The following is a 26,917-nucleotide window of genomic DNA, read 5'->3' on the forward strand; positions in this document are numbered from 1 at the left end:
ACAGTAGGAGAGGATCTCGTGTCTTCTACCTACAGCTCTTCAAAAAAATCAGACAGATTAGCTGAAACCTTCCTTCACTGACAGGTTAAGATAACCCAGCTGTCTTTGCCTGATCCTGGTTAGGGAGAGTGCTCTCGTGGACTATTCTGGCACTGGGGGAACAGGGGGAACAAGAGCTTAGTGACAGATGAACGATGAAGTAGTTGGAGTGGGGGAGGTACTGCCTTCAGCAGACATGATTCTTTGCAAAATGAATTCTAAAATTTGTGTGTGTCCTGAAAAATTCCCATAAATTTTAGCTGTTGCTGCTAAATGAGAAGGCAGACATTGTGGTAATTTGTCTAAAACATCTATGGGATTCTAATACTTATTAAGGTAATTAACATCACCAGAATTACTTTAGTCATCTTACTATATACCTTGTCCTCTAGATAATCCATCACAGTGGCGTCTGCTTGATGGGAGAAAAAAAGTGTTGCGCAGGTCAGAGTTGAATAACTGACCATCTTTTGTCAGCTGGTTCACATTTTTCCTAGAGTTGTGTGAGTGACATGAAACCACTGTTTGCCTCAGCGATGAGTAAAATATTGATGATACTTAATTTAAGTCGCTCTTGGAAAGTTCACTGAGCAGTTTTAAAGTCACTGTAGAAATGTACGTTCTTGTCAACGTTACATGCCAAGCATGAATCTGACTTGCTATCTATATGTGATTTCTGTCTGCTGCTGGCTTATATAACCAAAGGAAACCATTAACAATAACAATGAACAATACGAGCTTTATTTTTTTGAGCTTTATTTTTCACCAGACTAGCAAGCTGTCTTGCCACAGTGATAGAATGATCTTTGTAAGACAGGGTGGATGTTAGAACAGCAGAGAGAAAGATCTGCAAATATAAATATATAATAGCTAGTTGGAGGGAAGCAGAAGCATAATGGATTTTTGTTAGCATGAATCAATTTTTGCATTAGTGTTTTATTTTTATGTGTGGTTTTTTTCCTTCCGCTTCCAGAATAAAGCAATTGCTACACCAGTTCAAGGAGTCTGGGACATGAGGAATAAACAGTTTCACACTGGAATTGAAATAAAGGTTTGGGCAATTGCGTGCTTTGCTCCCCAGCGCCAATGCACTGAAGTTCATCTTAAGTAAGTGTATTTCATAAGATGGTGATTTTATTATTTATCATGTATGGAAATATCGTAATTTCACTTATTTATTTAGAATATATATTTTGTTAAATTGTTGGCAATACACCTTTAACAGTGCTTTTGAAGTTCTGTCTCTGTGTTTTGAATGACGCCAGCCTGATTTCAATGCTAGCATCATGAAATCCTCCAAATCACACTTACAAAAGCAATTTATACTGTATGGCAGGTTTCTGACCAGTGAGACAGGTTTCTGACAGAATTTAACATGACTGAAATGAAGGGTGTTAATCACCAAGTATTTGTCAAGAGTAAATGCTAACTTAAAAGGAAAATTTCAAAAAGCAATCCAACCTTTTGTCTAAACCTCTCTACCCTCTAGAGTAATCGTAATTTGCAAGATGAGTAGAAGTAGCTGTTATTTTGTTGGTTTTGAGCATTTGAATGAAATTTTCAATTTTGTTTTCTCTTATCTTTGGATAGAACGTGATTTTTGAAAGACTATTGTTAAAAGTGACATCTACCATTCTTAGATCAGGGAAAGCATGCATGCTTGTGTAAATGGATTGTCCAGTTCCTCCTTTTGCAGGCAGTTGCTTTCTGTTCATGCATGGGCAAGTGCAGCTCTTAGAGCTGCCCTAACAGGTGACTCAGTTGCTCTTTGTGAGGTGAATACAAGACAGTGATTATTCATAACACCAGTATTGCCACAGCAGTGTTCTTTTAGATGGTTTGCTAAATAGCTTGGGAATTTTTCCCCAAGAAGTGGTGAGCAAGCAATGGGAATCTTAGTTTTTACTTTTCTTCCCATTATGTAAGGCTACGGACTTGTTCTCCCCAGGTACATGGCAGGAGCTAAGCTGCCAGAGAATTCTCCCTTCCACACTGTTGCTTCTAGTGGAAGTGCTGCATAGGAGAAGTTAGTTTTGAGAGAGAGGCAGAAGTCTTCAACATAATAAGCCAAAATAAAAGTACTTGATGGCTTAGATGGAGTTTGTCCTTATTGCGAAAGGACATTCTTTCATACTAGGAATATGGCTGTATCCAGTTGCGTCTTGTTGCCTCGTTGCATCTTGTTGAGCAAGTTGGAACTCAGCTGCTGTAGATCCATCAGAGTAAACACCTTTAAAATTCCTAAAAGTCTTCAAAATCATCCTGCTTTACCTGTCAGGAACAGGGAGAGAACCTTTCCTCTTAGACACCATACTTACAGATGGACTTAAAAAGGCTCAAAACATGTACCATTTTAGACTTTCATGTTCTGCCACTGACTCTTCCCGCTTATAGCGGTGAGTGCCTGTTTTGCCAGAGAAAATGCTTAATGTGCCGATTTTCTGCAATAAGCCACAAGCTGCAGGGCTGAAGCTCACGGGCTGTTATGATTCATGAAAGTTAACAACAGGTTTGGAAGAAACTAAATCTTCACACCCTCTCAGCGGGTAAGACTATTATCTGGCACCCTTTGGTGAAGATAAGCAACTTTTTAGACACCTATGGGAACATCTGCTGTGAACTAATAAAATGGGCTTTGTCAGTGTTGATGCCAGTCCCCTGTAACAGTCTGTGCTGTGACACCTCCCTACTTGCTCATCTGGCCTTTATTTACAGGGATGGTACTTAGGGACTACTCGTGCACCATTGATGCAGGAATCCAAGCTGGAGGAGCCATGACTTTGAAGATGTTTTCAAGACTGGGTATACTCTGTAAAACCCTAGGCAGGAGTGCTTTCGATTGTCTTGCGTACAACAGGCACTGTGTCTTCTTGGTGTCCCTTCAAAAGGAACGATAGCCAAATGCTGCCGTGTTAACAGGGGCTGGGAGAAGGAGGCAGGCTTGCAACACAGCAGACCCTGCTAGCAGCGGGGCTGAAGGAGTCTTCGCTGATGAAAGCTTCTGACAAAATTAGGTTGTGTCTGTTTCTGACCAGTTCCATCAAAGGGTCACTTATATTTGCACCGTCCTTGGAGCAGGTTTGTCTTCACCTCCAGGGTACACCTTTTTGCTGCTATCTAGCAACAGTTTCTTGTGCATTAGTACTGGTGTTAGATCAATTGGCTGAGACGCAATTGTTGGTGACTTCTGTTTGGTTTTTTCCTCACCAAGAAAAAGAAGGAACTCCAGCCACTTCTGTAGTGATATACAAGGTGGTATGGTAGAGCAGGCTATCCAAAATATCATCATGGCAGTGTTTTTGCAAAAAGTATTATACTGAATTCTATTATACTGAGTATCCCATAGAAAGATCAAATAAGGTGGAATTTGCTTTGGAACCAAAGTTTTTAGTAATGGTGGTTTTTATACAGTGTATTTCCTCATCTTCCCCTCTCTTTCCTTTGGTGGTGACTACATAGGCACAGTCAATTAAAGATGCACTTGGTGTAAATTCCCAGGTTTTTGGACAGTGCAACTCTGCAAGTTTTAACAGGATTGTTCCATTAAAAATAAGAACAAAAACCAAAGTGGATTTTGCTACCTGAGAATCTAATGTATTTTATTTACATCCTTTAGGTCCTTTACAGAACAACTTAGGAAGATTTCCAGAGATGCAGGAATGCCAATCCAGGGGCAGCCGTGCTTCTGTAAATACGCGCAGGGAGCTGACAGTGTGGAGCCCATGTTCAGACATCTCAAGAACACTTATACTGGGCTGCAGCTTGTTGTAGTAATTCTGCCTGGAAAAACACCAGTCTATGGTCAGTAAGTGCAAATCATGAGTGTGCATTTCAGTCGCAATTAAAAAATTTAAAATGTTGTTTGTTGGGTTTATTTGGTGAAGTATCTGAATGAGAGAAGTTTAATTCTGGTTTAACTATATAATTTGCATTTAGGGAATGGGCTATAAATTAATTTTATTCTTGTGCTGCCTGATGTTTTATATGAAGTTCTTAATTCTTTTCATTATTTTCATCTATGCTTTTAATTTGCTTTTCCACATTCTTCCTGTTGGTTGCATTTGAGATGCAGTTTGTGAGTGAGAAAGCTAAACCAGGGCTTTTGTGAAATGGATGAAATTGATATGCACTGGATTACAATATACTTAATATAATTTGTGTGCTAAAAATTCCAAGTGATTGAAGAAGTAATGAACTCAAGAACTGTGTAGCTTTTAGAACATCTTTGCTTACTCACACCGTCACCCTTTTGCAAAAAAAGTTGAGTGAAAGAGATTTCTGCCAATCGATTTCTTCCTATTCTTTCAGTTTTTTAACTCCTGGGTTGCGAGGACACAGAGACAAGGAACGTGAAAACTCCGTAACTTAAACTGTTTTTTTGAAACAGATTGACAATTAGTGCATTAGTGCACAGCACATACACATAGGTTTTAATATGTTTTAGATAAACCACGCATTTTGGTTTTTAACTAGCTCTTCCTATAGGCAAGACTGCTTATTCTCCTATCCTGCCTTCCTCCTTTTTTCACTTACCTTGCCTAATTGCAGCACCATCCACTATTTTTCTCCCACAGCTTCATGGACTGTCTCTCTAATGGCTCAGATCTACCAAGCAACTGCAGATTTGTTTTATCTGATCCCTCACTAATTTAATACAGCAGAAAATAATTGCCTAACTTTCTTTTCCCAATATTATCTCATACAAAATAGATTAAAAAAGGAACTTTTACAAAATAGTATCTTTTGCCCCATTGAATTCAGCCTTGCCAAGGAAGTTGCTCATCTTTGTTTCACTGTTCTGCTTGGCATTAAAAGGGGACTCTTTCCTCTACTTAACCACTGAGAGGATGTGGTACCACTCTCATCTGCTTTCCTTGTCATTATCTTTAATTATAGTTCTTTCTACTCCCTCTAATCATCTCTCTCTATTTTCTCCCTGCGTTCTTCCATTCTCTTGCACTGCCTATACCCACAGTCTTGTCTTTTCTCCTCCTCTCACCCTGCTCCTCAAAAAGCGTTTCCCTTTCCTGTTGCCAAGGGGGGATTGTATCTTCTCTGAGCTTGTCTTGGAGCCTAAATTTCTTCTTTTCCTGAGTGTAAGAGTATGGCTCTCTTAAAGGCTTTAAGTCTCAATTTTGTTGTTAACAATAGGTTTTGTTTTAATCTTTTGAATAGTACAGTTCTTAATGAGCTTCTTTTGGAGGTTTTATGGGCCATTCTTTGCTAAACTGGCCATGTTTTATGCAAGTGATAAACTTGCAGTGATGAACTGATAAACCGATTAGCTGAATATTACTCAGCACGTATCTATTAAGTTTGCATTACTAGTCCGGTGTTTAATAGTGAAACAAGTGCTCATCATCCTAATGTTATCCACATTACCTACTTCGTTAGCCAAAGGTTCTTCCACACTGATGATAAAACACTGTAATTCCAAAATTACAGTTAGTGTAATTTTTAAAAAAAGGTTAAAATAAGCCAACAGTGCCTTTAGTTATATTTAGGACTCAGTTACTGTGCTGTCAGCAGCCAGAGCAGCACAGAACTGGGAGGGGGTTTATTGGAGGCCAGGGTAGAGTTTGGGGGGGGTTAGGTTTCTTCTTGTTTCATTAAGTTTAAACAACCGCTTTGCTAAAACTCTAGGTATAGTTAACTAAATTAATGTCTCCTATATTGTTTGATTTGTGATATGCAATTTTTATTTTTTTTTTCTTTTGCTTTGTTTTGCAGCGGAGGTGAAGCGTGTTGGCGACACTGTGCTGGGAATGGCGACGCAGTGCGTTCAGATGAAAAATGTGCAAAGAACAACACCGCAAACTCTGTCTAACCTTTGCTTAAAAATAAATGTCAAATTAGGAGGCGTAAATAATATTTTACTGCCACAGGGAAGGTAAGCCACCTTTCAAAGAAGAAGAGGGTATTGTAAAGAGAACATGCGTCACACTAAGATAACTGGGTGCTTTTATCTGCAGTCATAGCACTGTAGTTTAAGTGCCTCTTCAGTTGAACTGTCTTTTGTCTTCTAATAGTCCTGCAAAAGTTAGGTTACAAAGACTGGAGAGGAATACTTGCTCCAGTTGAAATTTACAATAAAAATATTGTTACTGCAATCTGACCATTGAATTATACAACTTTCATGTGACTGAAAAATTTGTAATATTTTATTTGCCTTGATTTTTCAGAAACAGAGAACATCCTGAATAGTACTACCTTTTCCTTTATAGTTTCATTGTTTTCAAGATTCTTCATTTTGTTGTATGTCTTAACGTACATAGACATTTAAAAAAAACAAAACTAGGAGCAGAAAACTTTTAATTGGTTTCTAGGTCCAGTTTACCTGTATTACATTGATAAGTTTTAATTATACAGTGATATATTCTGTGAAGTTGTTTTGATACTATTGAATTCCATATCTGACATGGCACTGAAGTCCTGCATATAGTTGAGTGGGAGTGAAATTAATATCTTCTTGTTTTTAAAAAAAAAAAAAAAAAAAAAGAGGGACTCTGCTGTTAAAGACTGTACTTGGTTTGTGTATCATCTTAATACAAATGTTCTTAAATTGAAACTCTTCATGAGTTTTATTGAAAAATCAGTGACAAGAAATTCTAATGGAAGAATGAACAAAATACAGCTTGTTTTGTCTTACCTGTGCAGGATAGCAAAGGCTGGCGTAAAGATATATAAAGTTATTTTAATCAAAATGAACAACTAGGTTTCTATGTCAGTAAAAACATGGCATTTTTAGCATCATTGCATCTCAAGCTGTAGAGAGAGCTCAGGGAATAACCCACTACATCATTCTTGGGAGCCTATTTCAAAGAAGTCAACATTCTGTTTTGCACAGATAAGCAAATTTTCACTTTGACGTATTTAGGCTAGTCAGAAGGCAGCTGCTGAAAAATAATCCAACAACAAGTACTTAGGGAGGGAGAAAAAAAGAACACATTATCAGAAGGGGTATATATATTTTGTGTATCTTGTTAAATTCTGTTTATTGCACTAAATATACTCAGCCTGAGCAATGTTCTTGTTGGAGACTCCTGCTAAAGCAACTAAAAATCATCATATTACAGACCATGCATTTCAAAAAGGCACAGTGGTTGTTTTTTTTGGCGTTTTTTTGGTTTTGGGTTTTTTTGGGGTTTTTTTTTTTCAAAAAGAAGTTAAAGATACTGCTGTAGAAACAAAACAGAAACACGCGCCCCATATAAGTAGTTTTATGCTGGATTCATAAACATAAGGTCTCTGTTAAGTGGCATGTGTTGACAACAATAATGTGGCCAGAAAGCTGAATTCTACTCATACCAATAAACTATGCATTCATGAAGACAGAGTTACGTAAAGGGAGGGAAAAATGGCACAACTACACACAACACCTAGGCATTTGGGAAAAGTGAAGATTTTGGGCATTTAAAACAGAACTCTCTATTATTTTCTGTTGCTTGAAGGCAATAGAAAAGCTTTTTATTTGTATAATTGCATTATAAGTTACGTAATTATAATTACCTTGAAATTCCTTTTTAGAGAAGGTCTGAAAACAGATGCATCTATCTACATAACTGTTCCCACACACACCTACATACACATGAAAATATTCTGATGGTCTAAGATTTCCATTTAAAATTGTTTTATTAATGAATGGAGTTAAAGCTTAAAACTTCCAGTGTAGTGTTTTGGTGTTCTACCTTTGATGCAGTGGATTAATATCTTCACTTAAAGTTTTGGGGTTTTTTAAACTTTGAAGCATAGTTTAAAAAAAAAAAATCTGGTTTTAAAATAATACCTATTATATCCACAATTCTTGTACTTCCTTACCAACACTATTTTTTGTTCAGAAACAAAATCATAGTGTCTGTATATGTGCACAGTCCTTCAGTTTTCTCAGATGCTATTTGATGCTAAGGGATTAACTTTTATTGTTTCCCGTGGTCTAATTAATAGAGGCTGCAATTTTCCAAGTTCAAAAAATGGATTTATTTTTTCATTATTCTTTTTTGATGAAAATTATCAATTAGATATGCTTAAAAAATATGCCTACATATTTAGTATAAGAACCCTAATCAGGACTTCTAATTACAGTCACAGTACAAGTGACCAACTCTGGTCAAGTGCAAATTGGTGACTAATTCACTGCAAGAGTACAGAGTGCTATTTACTTGAGTTATAATCTGCTTTATTAAGCGTAAGCCTTGCTTCTTTCACAAATTTGCTTTCTCTTTATCAGACCGCCGGTATTTCAACAGCCTGTCATATTCCTTGGTGCAGATGTAACTCATCCGCCAGCTGGAGATGGAAAAAAGCCTTCCATTGCTGCAGTGAGTAAATTGTGTAATGATCTTTAACCTCTGCTCTCTCCTGCTGCTCAGCTCTAATACATTTTATTGCTTTCAATTCTTTTGTGGTCCATTTCTTCTGATTGCCTGATTATAGTATTATAAATTATTTTTCTGCAGGAATCTAATGAAACTTTGGAGAGCTTGCTCTGATACTAATTACTTAAATGTGTGTATTAGCTTGTAAAATGCCTGAGCTGCTAATACACAGAGGAGCTTTTCTATTAGCTGATATTTATCAGCAACCTGTACAAAGCTCGTGCGTATTTAAATCTGCTTTTTCAGCAGTTAAAAATGTTAAGAATTTATCCCTTGCTGATAGGGAATTAGGCTGGCTCAGTTGTGGGTTTGGGGGGGTTCAAGCTTCTTGATGGCACAAATTGTGTAGTAATCTCTTGAAAGAAAGGCTTTTGACTTGCATTATGTCAAACATCTGTAACGGCTGCTCTGGCTTCTGTAATAGTGAAGATATAATAGTGTCAGTATGTGAGATTTTCATCTTAGGGTTAGCTCTGGTGCTAAATAAATACTTCTTTTAAAAGGTTACACATGTGTTCAGCAAAAGCCAGGTGAAGATGTGCTTAGTTCTGACTTTTGACATATGAAATTTGGATTTGTTTGCTTGTTTGTTTTTAAGTCCCATGCCATTTTTAAAATGTGTGAATTTTGAGGTTTCATAAAGAGAAAGTTCCCTTCCCTTGGTGGGCAGGGTCTGTTCGGTGTGGACATTTCTGTGGTGCCTCACTATTCAGTTTTATGGATTCCACAGTGTCCCACAAAGGCACTTGGTCTTCAGGACTTCGGATTCCTATGCAGGAGTCCTAACAAAAGCAATGGTTTCATAGTATCAGTGTTCCAAGCTGTATTTGTTTTTTAACTGTATGTAGGTGGAGATAGGAAATGAGACTCTTTTAGGTTTAAAATAATTGTTCCTGTTTCAGCAGGGTATGTTACCACCGGTAGACTAAACTCAAAGCTCTTTCCAAGTACATTATGATTTTGACTACATCTTTGCTAGGTCAACCCCTTAGTTTACAGGATAATGTTAAAAAGATGAGGTTATCTTCATGAAATACTCTTAATAAAGTGATTTTAAGTTTGATGTGGTACAAAGCATTTTTTTCAACAGGTTGTAGGAAGCATGGATGCTCATCCTAATCGATACTGTGCCACTGTTCGGGTCCAGCAGCACCGCCAAGAAATCATCCAAGATTTGGCTGCCATGGTCAGGGAGTTGCTTATTCAGTTCTACAAATCAACTAGATTTAAACCAACTCGTATAATCTTCTACAGAGATGGCGTTTCTGAGGGGCAGTTTCAACAGGTTATATTTTTCTTTCTGAGATTTTGGTTACGTGGTTTTCTGGTAGTAATGTAGTTTGACATAGCTGGAGTTATGAAAAAAAAGTATATCCTCAATAAATATGTTGGTTTCTAAACAAGCAGAGCAGAGAAAGTGTTTTCATATTTTTTCATGAGCTTTTTTCTAGTACTTTTCCCCTTTAAAATACTTCCCTTTGCAAAATTATAAATGTTAAAGTATAGTTTTAGCACTCAAGCTGTGTTCAAATCTGTGACCTTTTAAAGATGCATTATTCAAACTGCAACCCATAGAATTTGGACAGTAAAGAAAAACTAAGTGTAAGCTAATTTTCCTGCTTTTTTAACCAGGATTAATAAATGCTGTATTTTCACATTGTCATTTTTCATTCATTCCTGATACAATTCAGCAAATACTTTATTGTATTTATTTTGTTTGCTTACAAGTACTATATTTTATGAAATATTTTCCTATATATTTTAAAGATATTTACATACATTTTCCTTTCCAGTATTTTTATATGTAAATTAAAAGATACAGAATATAGTCAACTTCTCAAAGTCCAAAGGGAAGGGAGTAAAGGTCACTTAGTAAACTTGAATTAATAAAATAATCTTTGGATGAACTTTGATATTTTTTTCTATATTTATCACTGTTTTTCACTGAAATAGCAATTTATAATTAACCCAAATCCCAAATAATTGCTTTTTGTTTTATTGCACTTCCCTCTCTGTTTTTATTGATGCCTGTAGTCCTGCAGGAGAGTTCACAAAGCTGGGAAAGAGCATGCAGTTGAGGAATTCTGGATTGTATCCCTTGTACTTGTCTGAAAAATAATTAAGCTGTTGTATATTCAACAGCCTAATTAAATGTTCATTTGTATTTGGCAGTTAAAAAGATTTTGACACGGACTTATTAGTCCAAGCCTCATGCTTGAAGCTGAACAAATATGGAACCAGCTCTCGCCTGGCTCAGGAAACTGGTGATCTAATTTGTTCTCATTAAGTGAAGAAATTACGGGTTGATCCTGCATGCTTTGACATCTCATTACTCTGAGTGACAATACAAGAAGGAACATGATAAATAAGAGTAATCTGTAGATAAATAAGAGTAATCTGTAAGGATAGCTGTCTTTCATATTTATCACGCATCTTTATGTTTATGATTCAGGTTCTCCATCATGAATTGCTGGCTATCAGAGAAGCATGCATTAAATTAGAAAAGGATTACCAGCCTGGAATTACATTTATAGTTGTGCAGAAAAGACATCACACCAGACTCTTCTGTACAGATAAAAATGAACGGGTATGTTCTAATTGTGACCAGCAAGTATCTAGCAGGCAGCCAAGTTACCTATTACTTCATGCTTATTTAAGCAGTAAGAGACTTTTTTGAAGAACTACGTAACATAGTGGGTGAGATCTTTCTGCCTAGAAACTAAACCCTTCATTTTCTGTCCCGTATATAATACACTGGCAAGAAGCTTTTATGAAGCGTTAGCAGGACAAGACAAGTCTGTCCATCCTTTTAGAAGTTCATCACAATTTTCAGGTTACTTTCCTGTTTTTTCACTGTCTCAAGATCCTCAAGGGTTGAGATTGATCTGAGTAGTGTAGCGTTTATAACGTAGATGTCTCCATCTGGAACAGTTATCGCAGGCACTCTGTTGTAAATGGAGATCTGTTTAGTATTCCCAACACACTTTAAGGCACATTTCACCTGATTCTAGCGCTAGCGAGTTCACTAGTTTGGTTGCCGTTGACTACGGAGTGACTCTTGGGTTGCTAGCTGAGATGCAGACACTGAAATTATTAGGTAAGGTGAACCCTACGCTTTGAGAATGCTTTCTTTTCCATTAATGGTACCTTTAAGGTATTTTAGGTGTCTAATGTCGTAGACTCGTGGAGTTCGGATTGGGCATATCAAGTGTCACACACATTATTTGTAGTACTGAACATCTCAAATTATTTTATGAGTGTTTCATAGTTGGTTTTGTATCTATGTGAAGTACACGTAGAAATATTTGATTCCACCTTTTTGGGTGGAGAGGAGACTTCCCAAGCCTAGAATGGGAGACATTGCTGTAAATTGAGAGTTCCTAATGGCAGACCTCTGTTCACAGGTTTTTCATGTTCTCTTTCCTTCTGTCAGGCTACTCTGTGTGAGTATTTGAAGCCCACCAGGCTTCAAGGCAATAATTAATAACTTTTAATACTGACATGAAGGTGGTTTTTATATTGATAACATGTTATGATTACAGTTGTTAAATTGTTTTCAAGTTCAGTTTTGAGGTAAAGTGTTTTTGAGGGAAGAAGAGGCCTGTCTTGCAGCTACGGATTGTCCTTTTTCAGGTATAAACAAGAAAAGTTACAGAGGAATAACCTGTCCTGGAATGGGAAGGTGAAAAGAATTTGACAAATCAGTTGCAGGAAGCTCTTTTTACATTAATCATAAAAGCTAATATTTGTAGGTAACTTCTAGGAAGATTTTGCAGCTCCTTTTTTTGCCTCTGTACTAGAGGCACTCCAGATTTTCATTTGAACAAAATTTTGGTTTTTCTCATTCTTCTTGACTTTTTGCTTTTTACAGATTTTTTTTCTTACGGGTTTCTGGTGTTTTCTTTCCCCTTTTTATATAGCTGAAAAGAAAAAACTTTGTGTGTGCCTTACTATATTCGCATGTTCTGTTCACACAGGTTGGAAAAAGCGGAAACATTCCAGCTGGTACCACAGTGGACACAAAAATCACCCATCCATCAGAGTTTGACTTTTACCTGTGTAGTCATGCTGGTATTCAGGTACAGCATTTTGTGTGGGATGGTAACTTTCAAAGATAGAATCATAGAATATCCTGAGTTGGAAGGGACCCGTAAGGATCATCGAGTCCAAGTCCTGGCTCCACACAGGACCAGCCGAATCAGAGCATATGACTGAGAGCGTTAACCGAGACGCTTCTTGAACTCAATCAAGCTTGGTGCTGTGACCACTTCCCTGAGGAGCCCGTTCCAGTGCCTGACCACCCTATCAGTGAAGAACTTTTTCCTGATATCCAACCTAAACCTCCCCCGTCTCAGCTTCATGCCGCTCCCTTGGGTTCTATCACTGGTCACCAGAGGGAGGAGATCAGTGCCTGCCCCTTCGCTCCCCCTCATGACGAAGCTGTAGGCAGCGATGAGGTCTCCCCTCAGTTTCCTCTTCTCTAAGCTGAACAAACCAAGGGACTTCAGCCTCTCCTCATATGTCTTCCCCTCTAGACCCTTCACCATCTTTGTTGCCCTCCTTTGGACACTCTCCAATAATTTTATGTCCTTTTTGTACTGTGGCACCCAAAACTGCACGCAGTACTCGAGGTGAGGCTGCACCAGCGCAGTGTAGAGTGGGACAATCACTCCCCTAGACCGGCTAGCAATGCCGTGCTTGATGCACCCCGGGATACGGCTGGCCTTCCTGGCGGCCTGGGCACACTGTTAACTCATGTTCAACTTGCTGTCGACCAAGACCCCCAAGTCCCTTTCAGCATGGCTGGTGTCCAGCGTCTCATCACCCAGTCTGTTTGTAAGCCAGGGTTGCCCCTTCCCAGGTGCAGAATCCGGCACTTGCCCTTGTTAAACCTCACGCGGTTGGTGATTGCCCAGGTGACACTGCCTCTTGGGTATTTCCTGCGTCCTTTACATAGGAGACAAACAGTACAACTTCCATCTGTGTATTTTGACTTTTCATCTGTGCCATCCACGGTGCTCTTCTGTGATTGTTAAAATCTGAAAAAAAATAATGAAACTAAACAGATAGGCAGCGCACCTCGTGCATTTGTTCATTGTGCTTCTCTCCTGTCTGTGTGTGATACTGTCTAAAAAAGTGTATTCAGTAGGAGCACAAGTTAGATTGCTGTAGGCTATTAATGTTTTGCCTAAAGCTACTTTATATGATGGCTTTTTATCAGATCTGTTTCACAAGATGAAAGTGCATTTCTGTAAGATCATTTAATTTCAGTACCAGGGATGAAATTCTAGAAAATGCAATCCTAAGCAAAAATGCAAAGGGATTAGTTATATGGGGAGCCAGGAGGGAGGTTGTTTGCCTTTTACAGGAAAATATTAGCTGAAGTACGTAGAATTGTTCACATGATTTTTGAGGAAGCGGCCAGTTATACTGCAGTGCACCTGCAGAGGTGGAATTTTAAAGAGTTGTTTTTGAAATGCTGACATCCTGTGTGATCTGCCTTCAGGGAACAAGCAGACCTTCTCATTACCATGTCCTTTGGGATGACAATCGTTTCTCTTCAGATGAACTGCAGATTCTTACCTACCAGCTGTGTCATACGTACGTACGCTGTACTCGTTCTGTTTCCATCCCTGCACCAGCATATTACGCGCACCTGGTTGCCTTCAGAGCCAGGTATCATCTAGTGGATAAAGAACACGATAGGTGAGTTGCATAGTTTTGTATTATTATAGAATTTGCAAGGAAGCAGGAAGGAGATGGGCTTGTTAATTCTGGGGTCGGTGATATCCTCAGTTAGCAGTCCGAGGGTAAATTTGGTCTTGCCACTGAATTATATTGTGGAATAAAAGCAGATGTTCCTGTATGCTTCTCTGCTTTTTGTTTCTGAACTTCAGTGGTGTGTTAAGGGTAATGAACTTTTGACTGTTCTGTTCAGAAGAAATGAATATGAAAACATAATATGCAAGGAGAGGCAGATGAAATAGGGATTTGCTGCCTTCCCCCCCAACCTCTTTTTTTTTTTTTTTTTCCCTTCTCTTTTTCCCCCCACCTCCTTTCTCTTTCAGTGCTGAAGGAAGCCACACTTCCGGTCAGAGTAATGGCAGAGATCATCAAGCACTTGCTAAAGCAGTTCAAGTTCATCAGGACACGTTGCGCACTATGTACTTTGCTTGACATGTTTTAATGTTTAGCGACGCAGTACAATACAGAGTTGGATTCACATGAGACCAGCTGCACTTAGACCAACAGTTGCCCAAGCTACAGTGACAGCCAGCAATGAGTGATGCATCTTAATATATTTTTTTTTCCCATTTGCAAGAAAGCCTTCCGTCCAGAATTTCAGACTTGATTACGAACTGCATTCTTGTACCAAACCCTGCTATTGTTGGAAATGTAGTTTGCCAAAAATCTCTAAGCTGCTTGGTATAAAACAGACCCATATTTTATAATAAAATCAAGAGCTGTGATCTCAGGGCTTAGGGAAAAAAAACAACAAAACAACCAACAACAACCCAACCCACAAAACTCCTCATTCAGTTTGCTATTCATTGAATTGCTTTTAGTAATTTGGAAAGATCTAATTAATACTAAAGTTGATGGGCTAAAATGCTGTGAATTAGCTTTTAATACAAAGGAAAGCAAAGCATTTTTTGACTGTTTATGAAGCCTTGACTATTCTAGATGCATTTACGAAATTTTTATTTTCAAAAGAGTGACAAAATTCTGGTTTTCAACTGTCTTATAAAGATTATTCTCTGTGTGTCTAAGGGCAAATGTATTTTCTGAAGCTTGTTCTTGAATGTTTTTTACTGTGCTGCATTTGAAAATGTTTTTCATAGACTAAAGAAGAATTTTAAAAAAGAATGAACTTGTACCTAAGCTTTTAATAGGTCCAGTTAGATTGGCAAAAGAAAATGTGCCATTTAAAAAAAAAAAAAAATTTGTAAAGAATTTTTTTTTTTTAAATCATACTGACAGCTAACTTTAGAATTTGTCATACAGGACTGTGACACTTACTTTCCAAAGTCTCTAAAGAATACGGGTCTGTGGTGATAAATACAGTACAATCCTTTTTCACTGTTGTTTGAGTTAATGTAAATTTTATATATGTTTCACAGTATTAATGTGATAGACTAGATGCTATTATTTATTTTTATTTACTAAGGAATGCTCATTATACTTCTGTTAACATATCAAGAATGCTTTGGATTTAGAAATTAAAACCTTATTGTGAGGACATTACTATTCAAATGCAAAAATATGCAATTGACTTTGATGTGAGAGTTCAGAGATACATACAGTGTATATTGTATAGCTTGTAATTTGCAGAAAGGCTTTTTAAACGTGCACACAACATAGCAGGTTTTACCTGTGCAGTTCAGAGACGCACACAAGACCAACATTCTACGTTCATTCAAGCACAAAACAATTGTATTTTATTTATATGTTGAATATTGGTGAAGCAGGAGCTCTAGTAGAGGAGAGTGGCTCACTGTTTGTAATTTAGACAAAGTCAGAGAATCTATGCAGTAAAGATAAATCTTAGGAAACTGAAGTTTACTTATGAAGGGAGGTGAAACTCTCTTCATTATGCATAAGGTCAATAGTAAATGTGAGAGTTTTGCCATTCTCTTAGGAGAAGCATTAATTAAAACTGATAATTATTAGACAAACGCTTCTGTTAGTTTGCACACTGGGTTCATAAAAAAACCATAATTCATATGTAAACCATTGCACTAATTACAATGCCACAAGCAGGTTTAGATGGAAATCGAAAAAGCCCAGGAAACTTTTTCATGCTGACTTGATTTTGTTTATTTTTCATAAGAAAACTGAAATACATGCTAAGAGGCAGGTTTTTAAAATTTCATTCTTTTCCACTGATACATTTTGCTTCATCTTTTCCCTTCTCTTAGCAGATGCTCAGTCACTGTTTTGAATACATTTACCTCTAGCCACTGAGATGGGCGAGTAGCTTTAACCAAACAGAGGTCTGTGCCATATAGCAGATAGACTATAACCGGTTGCTGTTGAATAAGCTAGAAAATGCCCAACCTTTGCTGCATAAAGCGTTTTAGGTACATAACTTTGTGCAAGTTCCAGCTCTTCACCTTGTAGCAGTGCGTTGGTTGTTGGTGGTGTTTAGGTGAAATAACAGTGTAAAACCTCTTAATAGATTAATTGTATTTGTATTACTCTAATTCAGTGATTAGGCTGCTGGGTCAGATTTTCTTCTTGGTCATAGTTATGGAAATCCAGCTTTTCAATTATGCTGGTATAACAGAAAGCAAATTCTAGGTCGCTTTGTCTTATCTTTCTGTGTTCCAGCCAGGTTGTACATAACCTCCCCTAAAATACCGCTAAACCACAAAAGCTTTTCCACAGTGGGTATGTTGTACTTCTCTGGGCGTTTGCTTGAGAAGTTTCAGATTTCAGTGAAGATTTTAATTTGGCAGAGTTTTATATAAGAATTATTTTTTATACGAATTGTTCTTAACAAGTAGGGAAAAGATCAACCATTTTAAGACACCATTTAGTTTATTCGTTCTTTGTTATAGAGAGACCTCTTGGATGTGAAATTCATTCTCCTCTTTCCTCTCTGCACAGATCTGGAATAAATGACTTTATACAGGTGGTCAGATGGTGTGAGGAGGGCAGAATCTGTCTTGACCTCAAATCTTATTTCTGAAGTAGACTGTGGGACTTCACTGCATCCTATTTGGGATGTATTCTTTGGGCTGGAGTAGTCGTTGCAGCTCCTTTTTGTGAAGTAAAGGAGTATTAGGCAGACCCTTAATCTGAAAGCAGCTGTTGTCTGTGTATCCTCTTGGAATGAACAGAAATTTTGTGTAGCTTTCCTTCCCTGAGTATGAAGAACTTGGGATGGTTATATGCATTTTAGGCTAGGGACATTTTTACCTTTTACAGATCTTTTTTAAGCCTCTAATACTGTTAATTCTTCATGGCTTGATTTCTCCCTCCTTTCCCTTCCCACCTCCCACAAGTGGTGAATTAGTGAATAATTTAAAGCATTTTTCTAAAAAAACTTTTGAGTAAGTATATACTTTGAAAAGTACAGTGTGCTATAAGCCCAGCAGCTATCTTCCCAGAAAGATTTTTAATATAAATTAGGTATTTAAAAATGCCCCCTGTCCAAAAAAAAAAAAAGCCCACCATGAACACCTAAAACCCTACTCTTCCCCCCCCCCCCCCCCGCCTTACCTCCCATCTGTGTTGTAAGAACAGCAATATCTCAGGTAAACGCAAAGCTCAAGATGTCTCTCTCTCGCACACATTTCTGCTGGTGAAGTCACAGTTGAGGTTGACAATTATAACCACTAAGTCACTATGCAGCTCAGGTCAGCAATAACCAAATGTGCATTACCCTCTGGCAGTTGTTTTTGGGGTTTTTTCAGCCCGTGCAAAGGAGTTGCACGACTCTCATTGCAAAAAGAGCGCTGGGCAGGACCTCACCCCTTGCGTTCCTCTTGCTCTCCGTTATGTTCCTGGTAATGACCTTTTGCTTGAATTTGGTCGTCGGTGCAGGCGATCCTGGTGCTTAGCAGTCTGAAAACCGATAGTAATTGCACGCCGGTAACAAAAATATCTTACTCCCATTGCAGCCGTGAGCGGTGCGATGGACAAACTGACCACTGCCAGTACTGCAGTATTTCTTTTGTTTTAAAGGCGTGTGCTTGAGAGATGAACAGATGTTAATGAGTTGCCTGCTATGCATTAGTTTTCTCGAGAGGTTTTTTTTTTTAAATGAAATGATAACACTATTGAAATAAAAATATTCAAAGATTGAAACAGGTTGTAGAATCTCTGACTTCAGAGAGGCTCAAACTTGGCTGGACAGGTCCTCGCGCTGTCTCGGCTTGCTGGACCTGCTTTGGGCAGGGGGCTGGACCAGACATCTCCGGGGAGCCTTTTTGAAGCACCTGGTTCTGTAGCAACCCTCCAAAACCAGCAGCAGTGAGCGTGAAATGCTCCTTTTGGGAGGTGAAAAATAATATCAACAAAGATGAAATACTTACAAGTTGTCTTTTGTTCTTTGTTGTGGATTGGTTGGTTGGTTGTTTTAATGTAGGAGATATAACGCAATAATAAGGTTTGCTTGGTTTTGGAAATTTCTGCTCCCGTGGCTGAATACTATAACATGTCCACTCCACCTCTTCTGGCACCCAGGACACAGAGTTGAGCTGATCCTTAGGAGGAGATGTCCTGTTGTGAAATGTTGGAAGTAGGTGGATTTGCCTCTGCCTTATATGTTTGGCATTCAAGATAGCCCTATGCAATCTTAACACTTTTAGTTTGTATATATGCACTGATGTATGGAGTGAGATCAGTTGTTTTTATTAGAACTCATTTTGGCTTGGTTTGGGTTAGAATATTTCAGCAACTGTATTTGGTTTGCTGAATTACAATCAATGATCTTCCGTGTTACAGAAGCTTTGGCATATTCATTTCCTTGTTCCTAGATCTGTCAGGTTTTGGGTGAGTCGTTAGGGAAAGGTGGTGTGTCTTAATCTGCTGGAGCCAGCATGGAAAATCTACAGGCAACTTTTATTCTTAAAACAAGAAATCCATAATAAGTAATTTTGATCTTCATCCAGGCCTCCAGACAACATTCCCCGATAGTAAAAGCAAAAAGGTTGTTAAGGTTTAGCTTTAATTCTGACTCTCAATAACTCCTGCAGCCTTTGTCCATTTTTAACGTAAGTTGTGTTCAGGTGATAGTATGTCACTTTTTATAACTAAGACAAGAAGGAATATTTCCAGAAGGATTTTAAATTTAAACTTTTGAGGGGTAGGTGTGGAGGTTTAGGTTTTTGTGTGCCCAGGTTACTTTCTGAAAAGATTGAAGTTTCTAATCGAGTGAAGATGCTTCTGAAACTTTAGATAAAAGTTTAAGATGTGCGTGCGCAAAGGGTTTCTATTAAATAGCAGATTGTGATCTGGAGGGCTTTGCGCATTGCTGCCAATACTGTTTTCTTTACTGCGGCGGTAGATTCCTAAAATACGGCGGTCACGTGCGTCTCGCCTGTAGAAACCCCCGGCTTTCTCATGCCAGTCAATCTCTAAAATTTAACTTGAGAGCAAGAATAGGAGGAAGGTCTGCGCTAATACGCCCCCAGCCAAATTTAGCGGATTGCTCTAGGCTTTTTAGTGTACGCGCGGATTGTTTCTTCTTGAGGAAGAACGTTGATATTTTGGGGTGAAAACAGGTTGGTTCTGCAGGTCACGCTTATTCAAAACTGCAAGGACTAGAAATGCAGGACTGGGAGCTTTGGAGATTTAGATGGACATACTTGCCTCTTGATGTAATCCAGTAAGCATCTCTGGTGGCATAAATAATCATAAGGGACTTATTTTTTAAGAGATCCTTTACATGTTAAAGGAATGTGAAGTTTTCACTCAGTATTTTTCACACTCGATACCAGTGAAAATGTGAAAAATCACATTTTTTCCTATTAATACTTTTCTCCTACGGTAGCATCTCTTTTGGTGTATTTATCCTGGCAGTGTGGCACACTCAATTTCTTTTCCTTTTTTTTTTTTTACTTTTATATTACGTTTGGTAACATGCTTCTTGATGCATACATGCAGTCTTTTCTAAAGACAACTTCAAGTAGAAGGTAATTGCACTGATTTTTTTTGAACTCCCTTTTTACTGTAAGACTTCTTTTTTGCATCTGCTGTTTGAAAATACTGTAAATAGTGCTATGTATAGCAAATACTGAAAGGCTGTGGATACCATTCCTTCTTGTTCTTATATTTTTAGAAATACTGCCATATTTTACAGTATTGAGATACGAGCTTTGGTTTTAAATGTTGATATACTTTGTTTGCATTATGGTATGAATCCAAGGGCACAGTTGCTTTATTACAGTGGAAATACTTAGGTTTCATCTGAATTTATAAAATATTTCTTCCTTCTTTCCTGTATGCACATTTCTCCCACACCATAAAGATACAAAGACAGTTTTTAAGCTATCCCTGTGCTTGTTGTCTGTGCAACGTTCAAATGCCAATCTTTGATATCACTGTTAGATGACTGATAGCATTAACGTAATATCCGGACTATCAGCTGTAGCTCTTAACGTGTTCTCCTTGCTTCTTCCAGCATCTGATTCTTGTATTGTATGATGGAAGAACTGGTCTGTGTGGCAGCATTAGTTGAATAATAGGGATTTGGGATCCAAGTTACAATGTCTTGCTCCCTGTCCCTCCACGGGCGTGGGAGTGGTGTGTGCGGTGCATGTTTTAGTGCTCTGAACTAAGAAATAGTGTTGCCTCCCTGATTGCCCACAAGACAAAGCCATCGATCTCCCACCCATCAGTAATTGCCTTTTGCTTCTGTAACCCTTGGGGACAGGAGAGACCCAGACTCGTCCAGCGTTTGTGAGGGTTAGTGACTGGAAGGATGCATTCCTCAGAGATGGTTTTAATCCGAAGGATATGGGGGGGACAGTTTGTGTGCGCTTGGTGTGGCATATAATCCGTTTTATCTCATTGAGTGTCTTTCAGTTGCTTTTTCTGTGTTGGTTTTTTTTGCCTGAAGTGTTACTATGAATGTAATGGCTTGGCCAAATCACTACAAAAGGTGGTTTTGTAATGCTCTTCAGTTAGCAAGCAGATGCAGTTTAAGGCTACCTCCTGTATTTTTCCACAGATGAGTTAATTTTTAAAGTGACCCTACTACTAAGCCAAAATGCTCCCAAACAAACTGTGTTTTTACTGGTTTTGTTTCTTGCTGGAGAACTAGCGGTGCCATACTGTGATCTTGGACGGCTGCTCGTCGCTCCTTCCATCTTCCTGAGGCACAGATGTGGCTTGTGTTGTGTATTAAGGTATCAGAAATGGCGAGGCGAATCGCACATCTGGCACGTTAGCTTTTTGGTCAGGATTACTCGATAGCAGCGACTCCCTCTATAACCTGTCCCTGCACTCACTGAATTTGTATACTGTTGTTTCCAATGAAAAATGTTTTCATACTTTAGCTATTGGCTGAAAACTGTCACGCTTTCGCTGAAAAGGACATGAAGGTGCTGGAAATATATTTTGAATCTGAGGCAAAAATTATGTATTGTAGTATTTTTTTAACATATTTTTTAGATAAGTTGACATAAGACTGTAACAGTAAAAATACTATATTCCCTGAGCAGATCATAATAAACTTAAAAATGGAGGGAAACCCCAACAAAACACCAAAAAACAACCCCCAACCTTGAGTTTGTTCATATTGTGAATATTTAGTGTCAGTTATGTGCAAAGCCTTGGTCGTAACTCAGCCTTGAAATAAGTGCACGCAGCCTAAAGGTGCTTTAAACGACCTGAAATGAAACTGTAGAAAACTGTGTTAATACATCAGGTTTTGTTTACAAGGAATCCAAACAAGCTTCCTCATTTTCTAATTAACCACTTTGCTGACAGAAATGCTACCTGTTTAAGCACAACGCGCTGGTGTGGTTTCATAGCAGTGTTATAGATTTTTTTTTTTTTTTTAAATTTGAAAGTAACTGCGCTTTGTGCTACGGATGTTGGCATCTCAGAAGCAAATTTCCTGGGGTTATACGCTACCTGCAGTTGCATTCTTGTAATCTTTGAGCGTAGACACTAATGAAGCTTACTGATGGCAGGGAGGATTGCTGAACTGACTTTCTGGAAGCCAATTTTTGTCAAGCGATGGAGAGTGACTGAATAACTAAGCTCGCTAATAACTGCACGGGTTAGAACCCCGCATTTTTTGTTCAGGTCTCAGTTACAATTTAACAAAGCTCTCCCCAAAAGCATGAAGCGCAGGGTTTTGCTCTAGGCTAAATGGCTGCTTTTCATAAAACATTTCACTACATCTTGCGTGATGGCTCCATAGACGCTATTGCCGTTGCTGTGGCCTGGGAGGGGTTTCACTGTGCAGGCATGCTGAACGCGCTTCTCCGTGAGCATGTCCTTGTAAAGCAACCAGAAGAACGTTGTGTGTTTTCTAGACTTGGTCTAGAAGGAGCATTGGGAAGTTTTAAGTGAGGAAAGAGTCCTTGGCCAGGTGCTTGTCATGCCTACATCGACGAGAAACCCCATCTGCATTATGCCAGCTACCCCATCCCTCGTGGAAATGAGATAAGGAGGTGAGGGAAAACATTTTCTTGCAACACTGCTAATTAATCACTTGTTAAGGTGACAATTAAATAATAGTCTCTTGGGTTTCCTTTTGGCTTCCCTGTGAGAGGCCCCTGAGTGCAGCCAGAGCTCTGTGGCACAGCCCCTCGCGGATCCCCCACCCCGCACAACATCCGTCGCCCCCCTCCCAAAAAGGGGCATACTGGTAGGCAGTTCCCTCCAGTTGACTTCTGGTTTCAGCCCTCTGTATCTGAGGGCTTTGGGCTTGGTTGGAGCAAGGAGGGGGCCGTTCGCTGAACTCGGAGGTGTGAGAGGTTGGCGAGCGCTAGTCTTGGGAGTTTTGCACGTGGCAGCGCTGCGGAGGTGGACCCACGGCACAAGAGGAAGCCTGGCTACTCCCTCCCTTCTAAATATCCTCAAAAGAGTAATTGCTTTGAATTTGTCCATGCACTGCCTCAACAGATCCATCTTAGAACTACCTGTGGTTACTCTTCAACCAACTAACTTACTTAGGTTGTTCTGAAGAGCCTAATATTCGCATTATAAATCTGTAGTAAAGCGCATACTCATTTTTAGACGGCTGTTCGGAGCACACAGATTTTTCTCCCCCTCCTCCTGTCCTACACGCACGCTTTGGATGGACTGTTGGACTGGTCTGCTTCAGTTTTGTTCTTTTTTTCCCTCCCTTCTCTGAGTACAACTGAACCACCTGCTGGAATAACTACTATCTGATCGTCAGCAGGGATCACAGATATTGAATAACCTGGGAGCAAACTTAGGAATTGTCCCTGAAATAGAAATTTACACTTTTCTGGCCACTTTATGGGTGGTTTTTTGTTTTTTTTTTTTGAATGTGCTTGGCAAGCATGAATTGTGAAAAGGTCAGCAAGTGAGCTTGGGAGTTTCTAATCCCCTGGCTGGTGCTCTTTGTATTTGCTTTGTTAGGTTAGATTTCCTGGCAGAAAAAAAAAAAAAAAAGCATTTAATGTGGACTCTATTCTGTATTTTTCAGCTTTTCCTGTTTTTTTTAAATCCATGAAAAGAGGAAGCTTCACTCATGCCAGTATATGTAAAATTGCACATTTTTGCTTGCCGTGTACTTGACTCAAAGCAGATCTGTCTGTGCTTTATGGGCGCCCCAAAAATCTCAGCTGCTTGATCGTGTGCTGTGGGTAGGATCAAACCTATCGTGTATCAACATAATATACAAAGAAGTTTGTTCCTAGATTTCACCAAAGTTAATTCCGCATCAAGTGGGAGATGCTCAATCCCACTGTTTCTGTGCTATAAAAAATAAGATCTATCATCTACCCTGTTTTCTCATGAACTTAACAAGCCTGATCCCTTAAATTGCTCATCTCATTTACAATTTTATTTTCAAGTAAATAACATGTCTCTAAGTACCTGACCGACTCGAATCTGATCTTCAGTTGTCTGTCAGCGTTGAATCCCCAGAACGTCTCCCACCAAGAGATTGTTGCTTTTTTCCCAATTCTTTATTATCTAGTTTTGGGCAGTAGAAATAATTTGAGTAAATAATTCGAGTACATTGCAGGGGGGAGTGTTAGCTATTATGTACTTTTCCTTAAGAAAGTTTACTGAAGGAATAATTACTAGTAGACCGGTTGGGAAAGCAAGATATTTGTTCAGGGGTGGGAAGAAAAGAAAGAAAAGAGGGGGAAAAAAATAATAGAACAAGTAAGCTTCAGAATTACGTGTCTTGGAAAATCAAATTTTAAGTTAGGTGCAATGGTGAAGTATAGCCGGCAAGGTTACGTGCTGTCCTGCAGATTGTTGCCATTTATTTTCTGTAGTTTGTTGATACGGCTTAGTAGATTTGAGATACCTATGTAGGCGTGTATATCCGTACGTGTGTATCTGTATACACACACACACACGTTAAAGGAAAGCGGGACTGTTTATAGACTGTTTATAAATAAAGATCTAATGGCAGTATTTTGCTGGAAATAATAAGCACAATTTCACTGGCTTCTGCAGTACTTCATTAGTTTGGACAATCACAAAAATCTCAAAATTTAGGGCTGTTCGTAAGTAAAGATCCAGTCCCAGATTTCTGTGCAGCAAAGTGGTTAACTTGATCTCGGGAGGGTGAGATGGAAAACAGAATGTATTGATTAAATCCAATTTTTTTTTTTTCCCCTGAATTTTGGTACATTGCAGATTTAACTGACATCTGTTAAGACTTTAATCTTTTGTTTAATAGTTTTTGATTTTTTTTTATTTTTATAAAATAACTGAAAAAAGAACCAAAAACCAATTTAGAAATTTCATATTGTAAATGTTCCCTTCAATCAAAATGTTTTTATGACCATTTAAAGTTTGCTATTTTTTGAGAGGAGGAAAAAAAAAATATATAACGATGTTAAGGGCCTCGTTTCAAGTGGTACTAAATGTATGTTGACTAGTTTGTACGTGTGTTGCATCGGTATTAAAATGTCTTGTGCTTGCAATATATAAATGATGTAGCGCTGTTTGGGAAAGAGTAGCACTTGTGATACAAAAAAGCAAACAGAAATACCCTCAAATTGACTTTTCAATGCATCAACAGCATTATAGAATTTACCGCCTAGATTGTAAGCATCGTTTTATGTTACTCCAAGGATGAGGGTTCACGTAGGTGTGTGTAGGTTAAATACATTGTATGTATCTTGCTAACGTAGTTTAACATTTGCACGATGCTGTGTGGCGATGCCACTTTAAATTAAGCCTTAACAAAACGATAAATTTGTCAGATTTTTCTCAGAGTATGCAAAAATACTGTTTAATGAGAGTAGGATGATCCTAGAAAGCAGAACTAGTAGAAAAAGAAATTTTCTCACCTGAGAACTAAAGGGAAACTTGCAGATCTGTAATACTGTGACTGACCTTTTAGGCACTGGCTGTCACTGTTGCTCTCCAGAAACTGGGCTCTCGGACGTTTCTCTGGCAGTCTACCGAAAACGGGCTTTCTCAAATCTCCGCTTTTTTTTATGTTGTCGTTGAACGTATTCTCCTCCCTCCCCCTGCTTAGGAAATCTCTGCCTGAAGGAGGATCGTGAGTTCACACTTCAATTTACATCGGGGCGGGGGGGGAAAAAGCTGTTCTTGAGTTCTGCGCTTGCTTCAGATAGTGCCATCGTTTTCCACTTCTTACGACTGACATATAATCCTTAAAACATTTTAAATAGAGGCAAATAACATGTTGGGGACCCAGCTTGCTTTTTATTTTTTTTTTTTCCCGATTTGGATCTACCTCATTTAAACAGTTGGGTGCTATTTTCTCAAATTGTCGATGAGATTGGCAAAAGCGACCAAACTGCGTGTGATGACTGACCTCTTCGGAGGCAGCGTTCTGCGAACCAAAACCTCTGGGTTTATTGTTCAGAGACAACAATATTGTATTTGAGTTTTATTCTTTGTGCCTTTTGTGTTTTTTTCCCAGTGCGTAACAATCAAAAGTCGTATTCTTAATTAAAAACAGCAAATGAATTTTAACCAGAGTGTAAAAAAAAAAAAAAAAAGGAAAAAAAAAAAGCCACAAAACATAGTTTTAGCAAATTTTAAAATATTTTTCAGTGTATCAAGTCATAAAATGTACAGTATCACAGCAGACCTAGGCAAAGACAAATACCCAATAAAGAATTTTTTTGAAATCTATAATCCCAACCCTAGATATATACATCTCTGTGTGTATCTATCATATATGCATCTATACATACACACGTAGTACACAGTTTTATGTATGTGCGCGCGTGTGTGTATATATATATATGAAATGAAGCGATACGTGTAAGGGTAAGGGAATAAAATGTCATTGACTTGTCCACTGTTTTGTATGTAACAGTTTACAACTATGTGTAAGTTTTTCTACTATGTGAACTTTTTTACTTAAAAAATAATTCCTTTTTGGAAAAATTTAAGTTGTGATATGCTATCATTTTTTGAAGTTTAAAAAAAAAAAAAAATCGACTTTTTACCAGTACCTAATACAGAGGGAGAATCTTTTCTGTAAAATTGTATTTAGTTTAAATATTAAAAAAACAAATCTATATATGGAATTGTAAAAGTGCTGACATTCCGTTGTGGCAGGACTTCAAAGCTGTTTCCTAAGGCTTTCTGCTGCAGAGAGACTCAAACAAAAGGAAAATGCCTCTGTTAAATGTTTTTATAAAACTGCTCCATCAGGTCTATACTTAAGCTATATTTTCTAAAGCCTAATCATCCTTTAATATGCTGCATATAAATTATCAGCATGGTTGCACTTTCTCAATAATAATGTATGCCCTGCAATTGGCTCACCGTAAGGACTTTAGTTTTTTAACAAAACAAATAGTACTTTGGGCAGAAGGTAATATTTATATAGGTACCTCAAGAAAAAA

General features: G+C 38.3%; 1 protein-coding gene across 3 annotated transcripts in view; it reads left to right on the forward strand.

Moving 5' to 3' along the window:
* AGO2 (argonaute RISC catalytic component 2) overlaps positions 1-26,583 on the forward strand; it is a 70,606-nt gene extending 44,023 nt beyond the window's left edge. For all 3 annotated transcript variants that reach the window (XM_075743239.1, XM_075743238.1, XM_075743240.1), the window contains exons 11-19: positions 1,013-1,146; positions 3,656-3,840; positions 5,770-5,929; positions 8,267-8,357; positions 9,505-9,699; positions 10,867-11,001; positions 12,392-12,493; positions 13,921-14,120; positions 14,483-26,583. In XM_075743239.1, coding sequence (XP_075599354.1) covers positions 1,013-1,146; positions 3,656-3,840; positions 5,770-5,929; positions 8,267-8,357; positions 9,505-9,699; positions 10,867-11,001; positions 12,392-12,493; positions 13,921-14,120; positions 14,483-14,591 — 1,311 coding nt within the window. In that variant the 3' untranslated portion in view covers positions 14,592-26,583. The remainder of the gene's footprint in view (positions 1-1,012; positions 1,147-3,655; positions 3,841-5,769; positions 5,930-8,266; positions 8,358-9,504; positions 9,700-10,866; positions 11,002-12,391; positions 12,494-13,920; positions 14,121-14,482) is intronic.
* Positions 26,584-26,917: the final 334 nt, after the last annotated feature.

Source organism: Balearica regulorum, chromosome 2 (genome assembly GCF_011004875.1).
Source record: "Balearica regulorum gibbericeps isolate bBalReg1 chromosome 2, bBalReg1.pri, whole genome shotgun sequence".
NCBI classification, from domain to species: Eukaryota; Metazoa; Chordata; class Aves; order Gruiformes; family Gruidae; genus Balearica; species Balearica regulorum.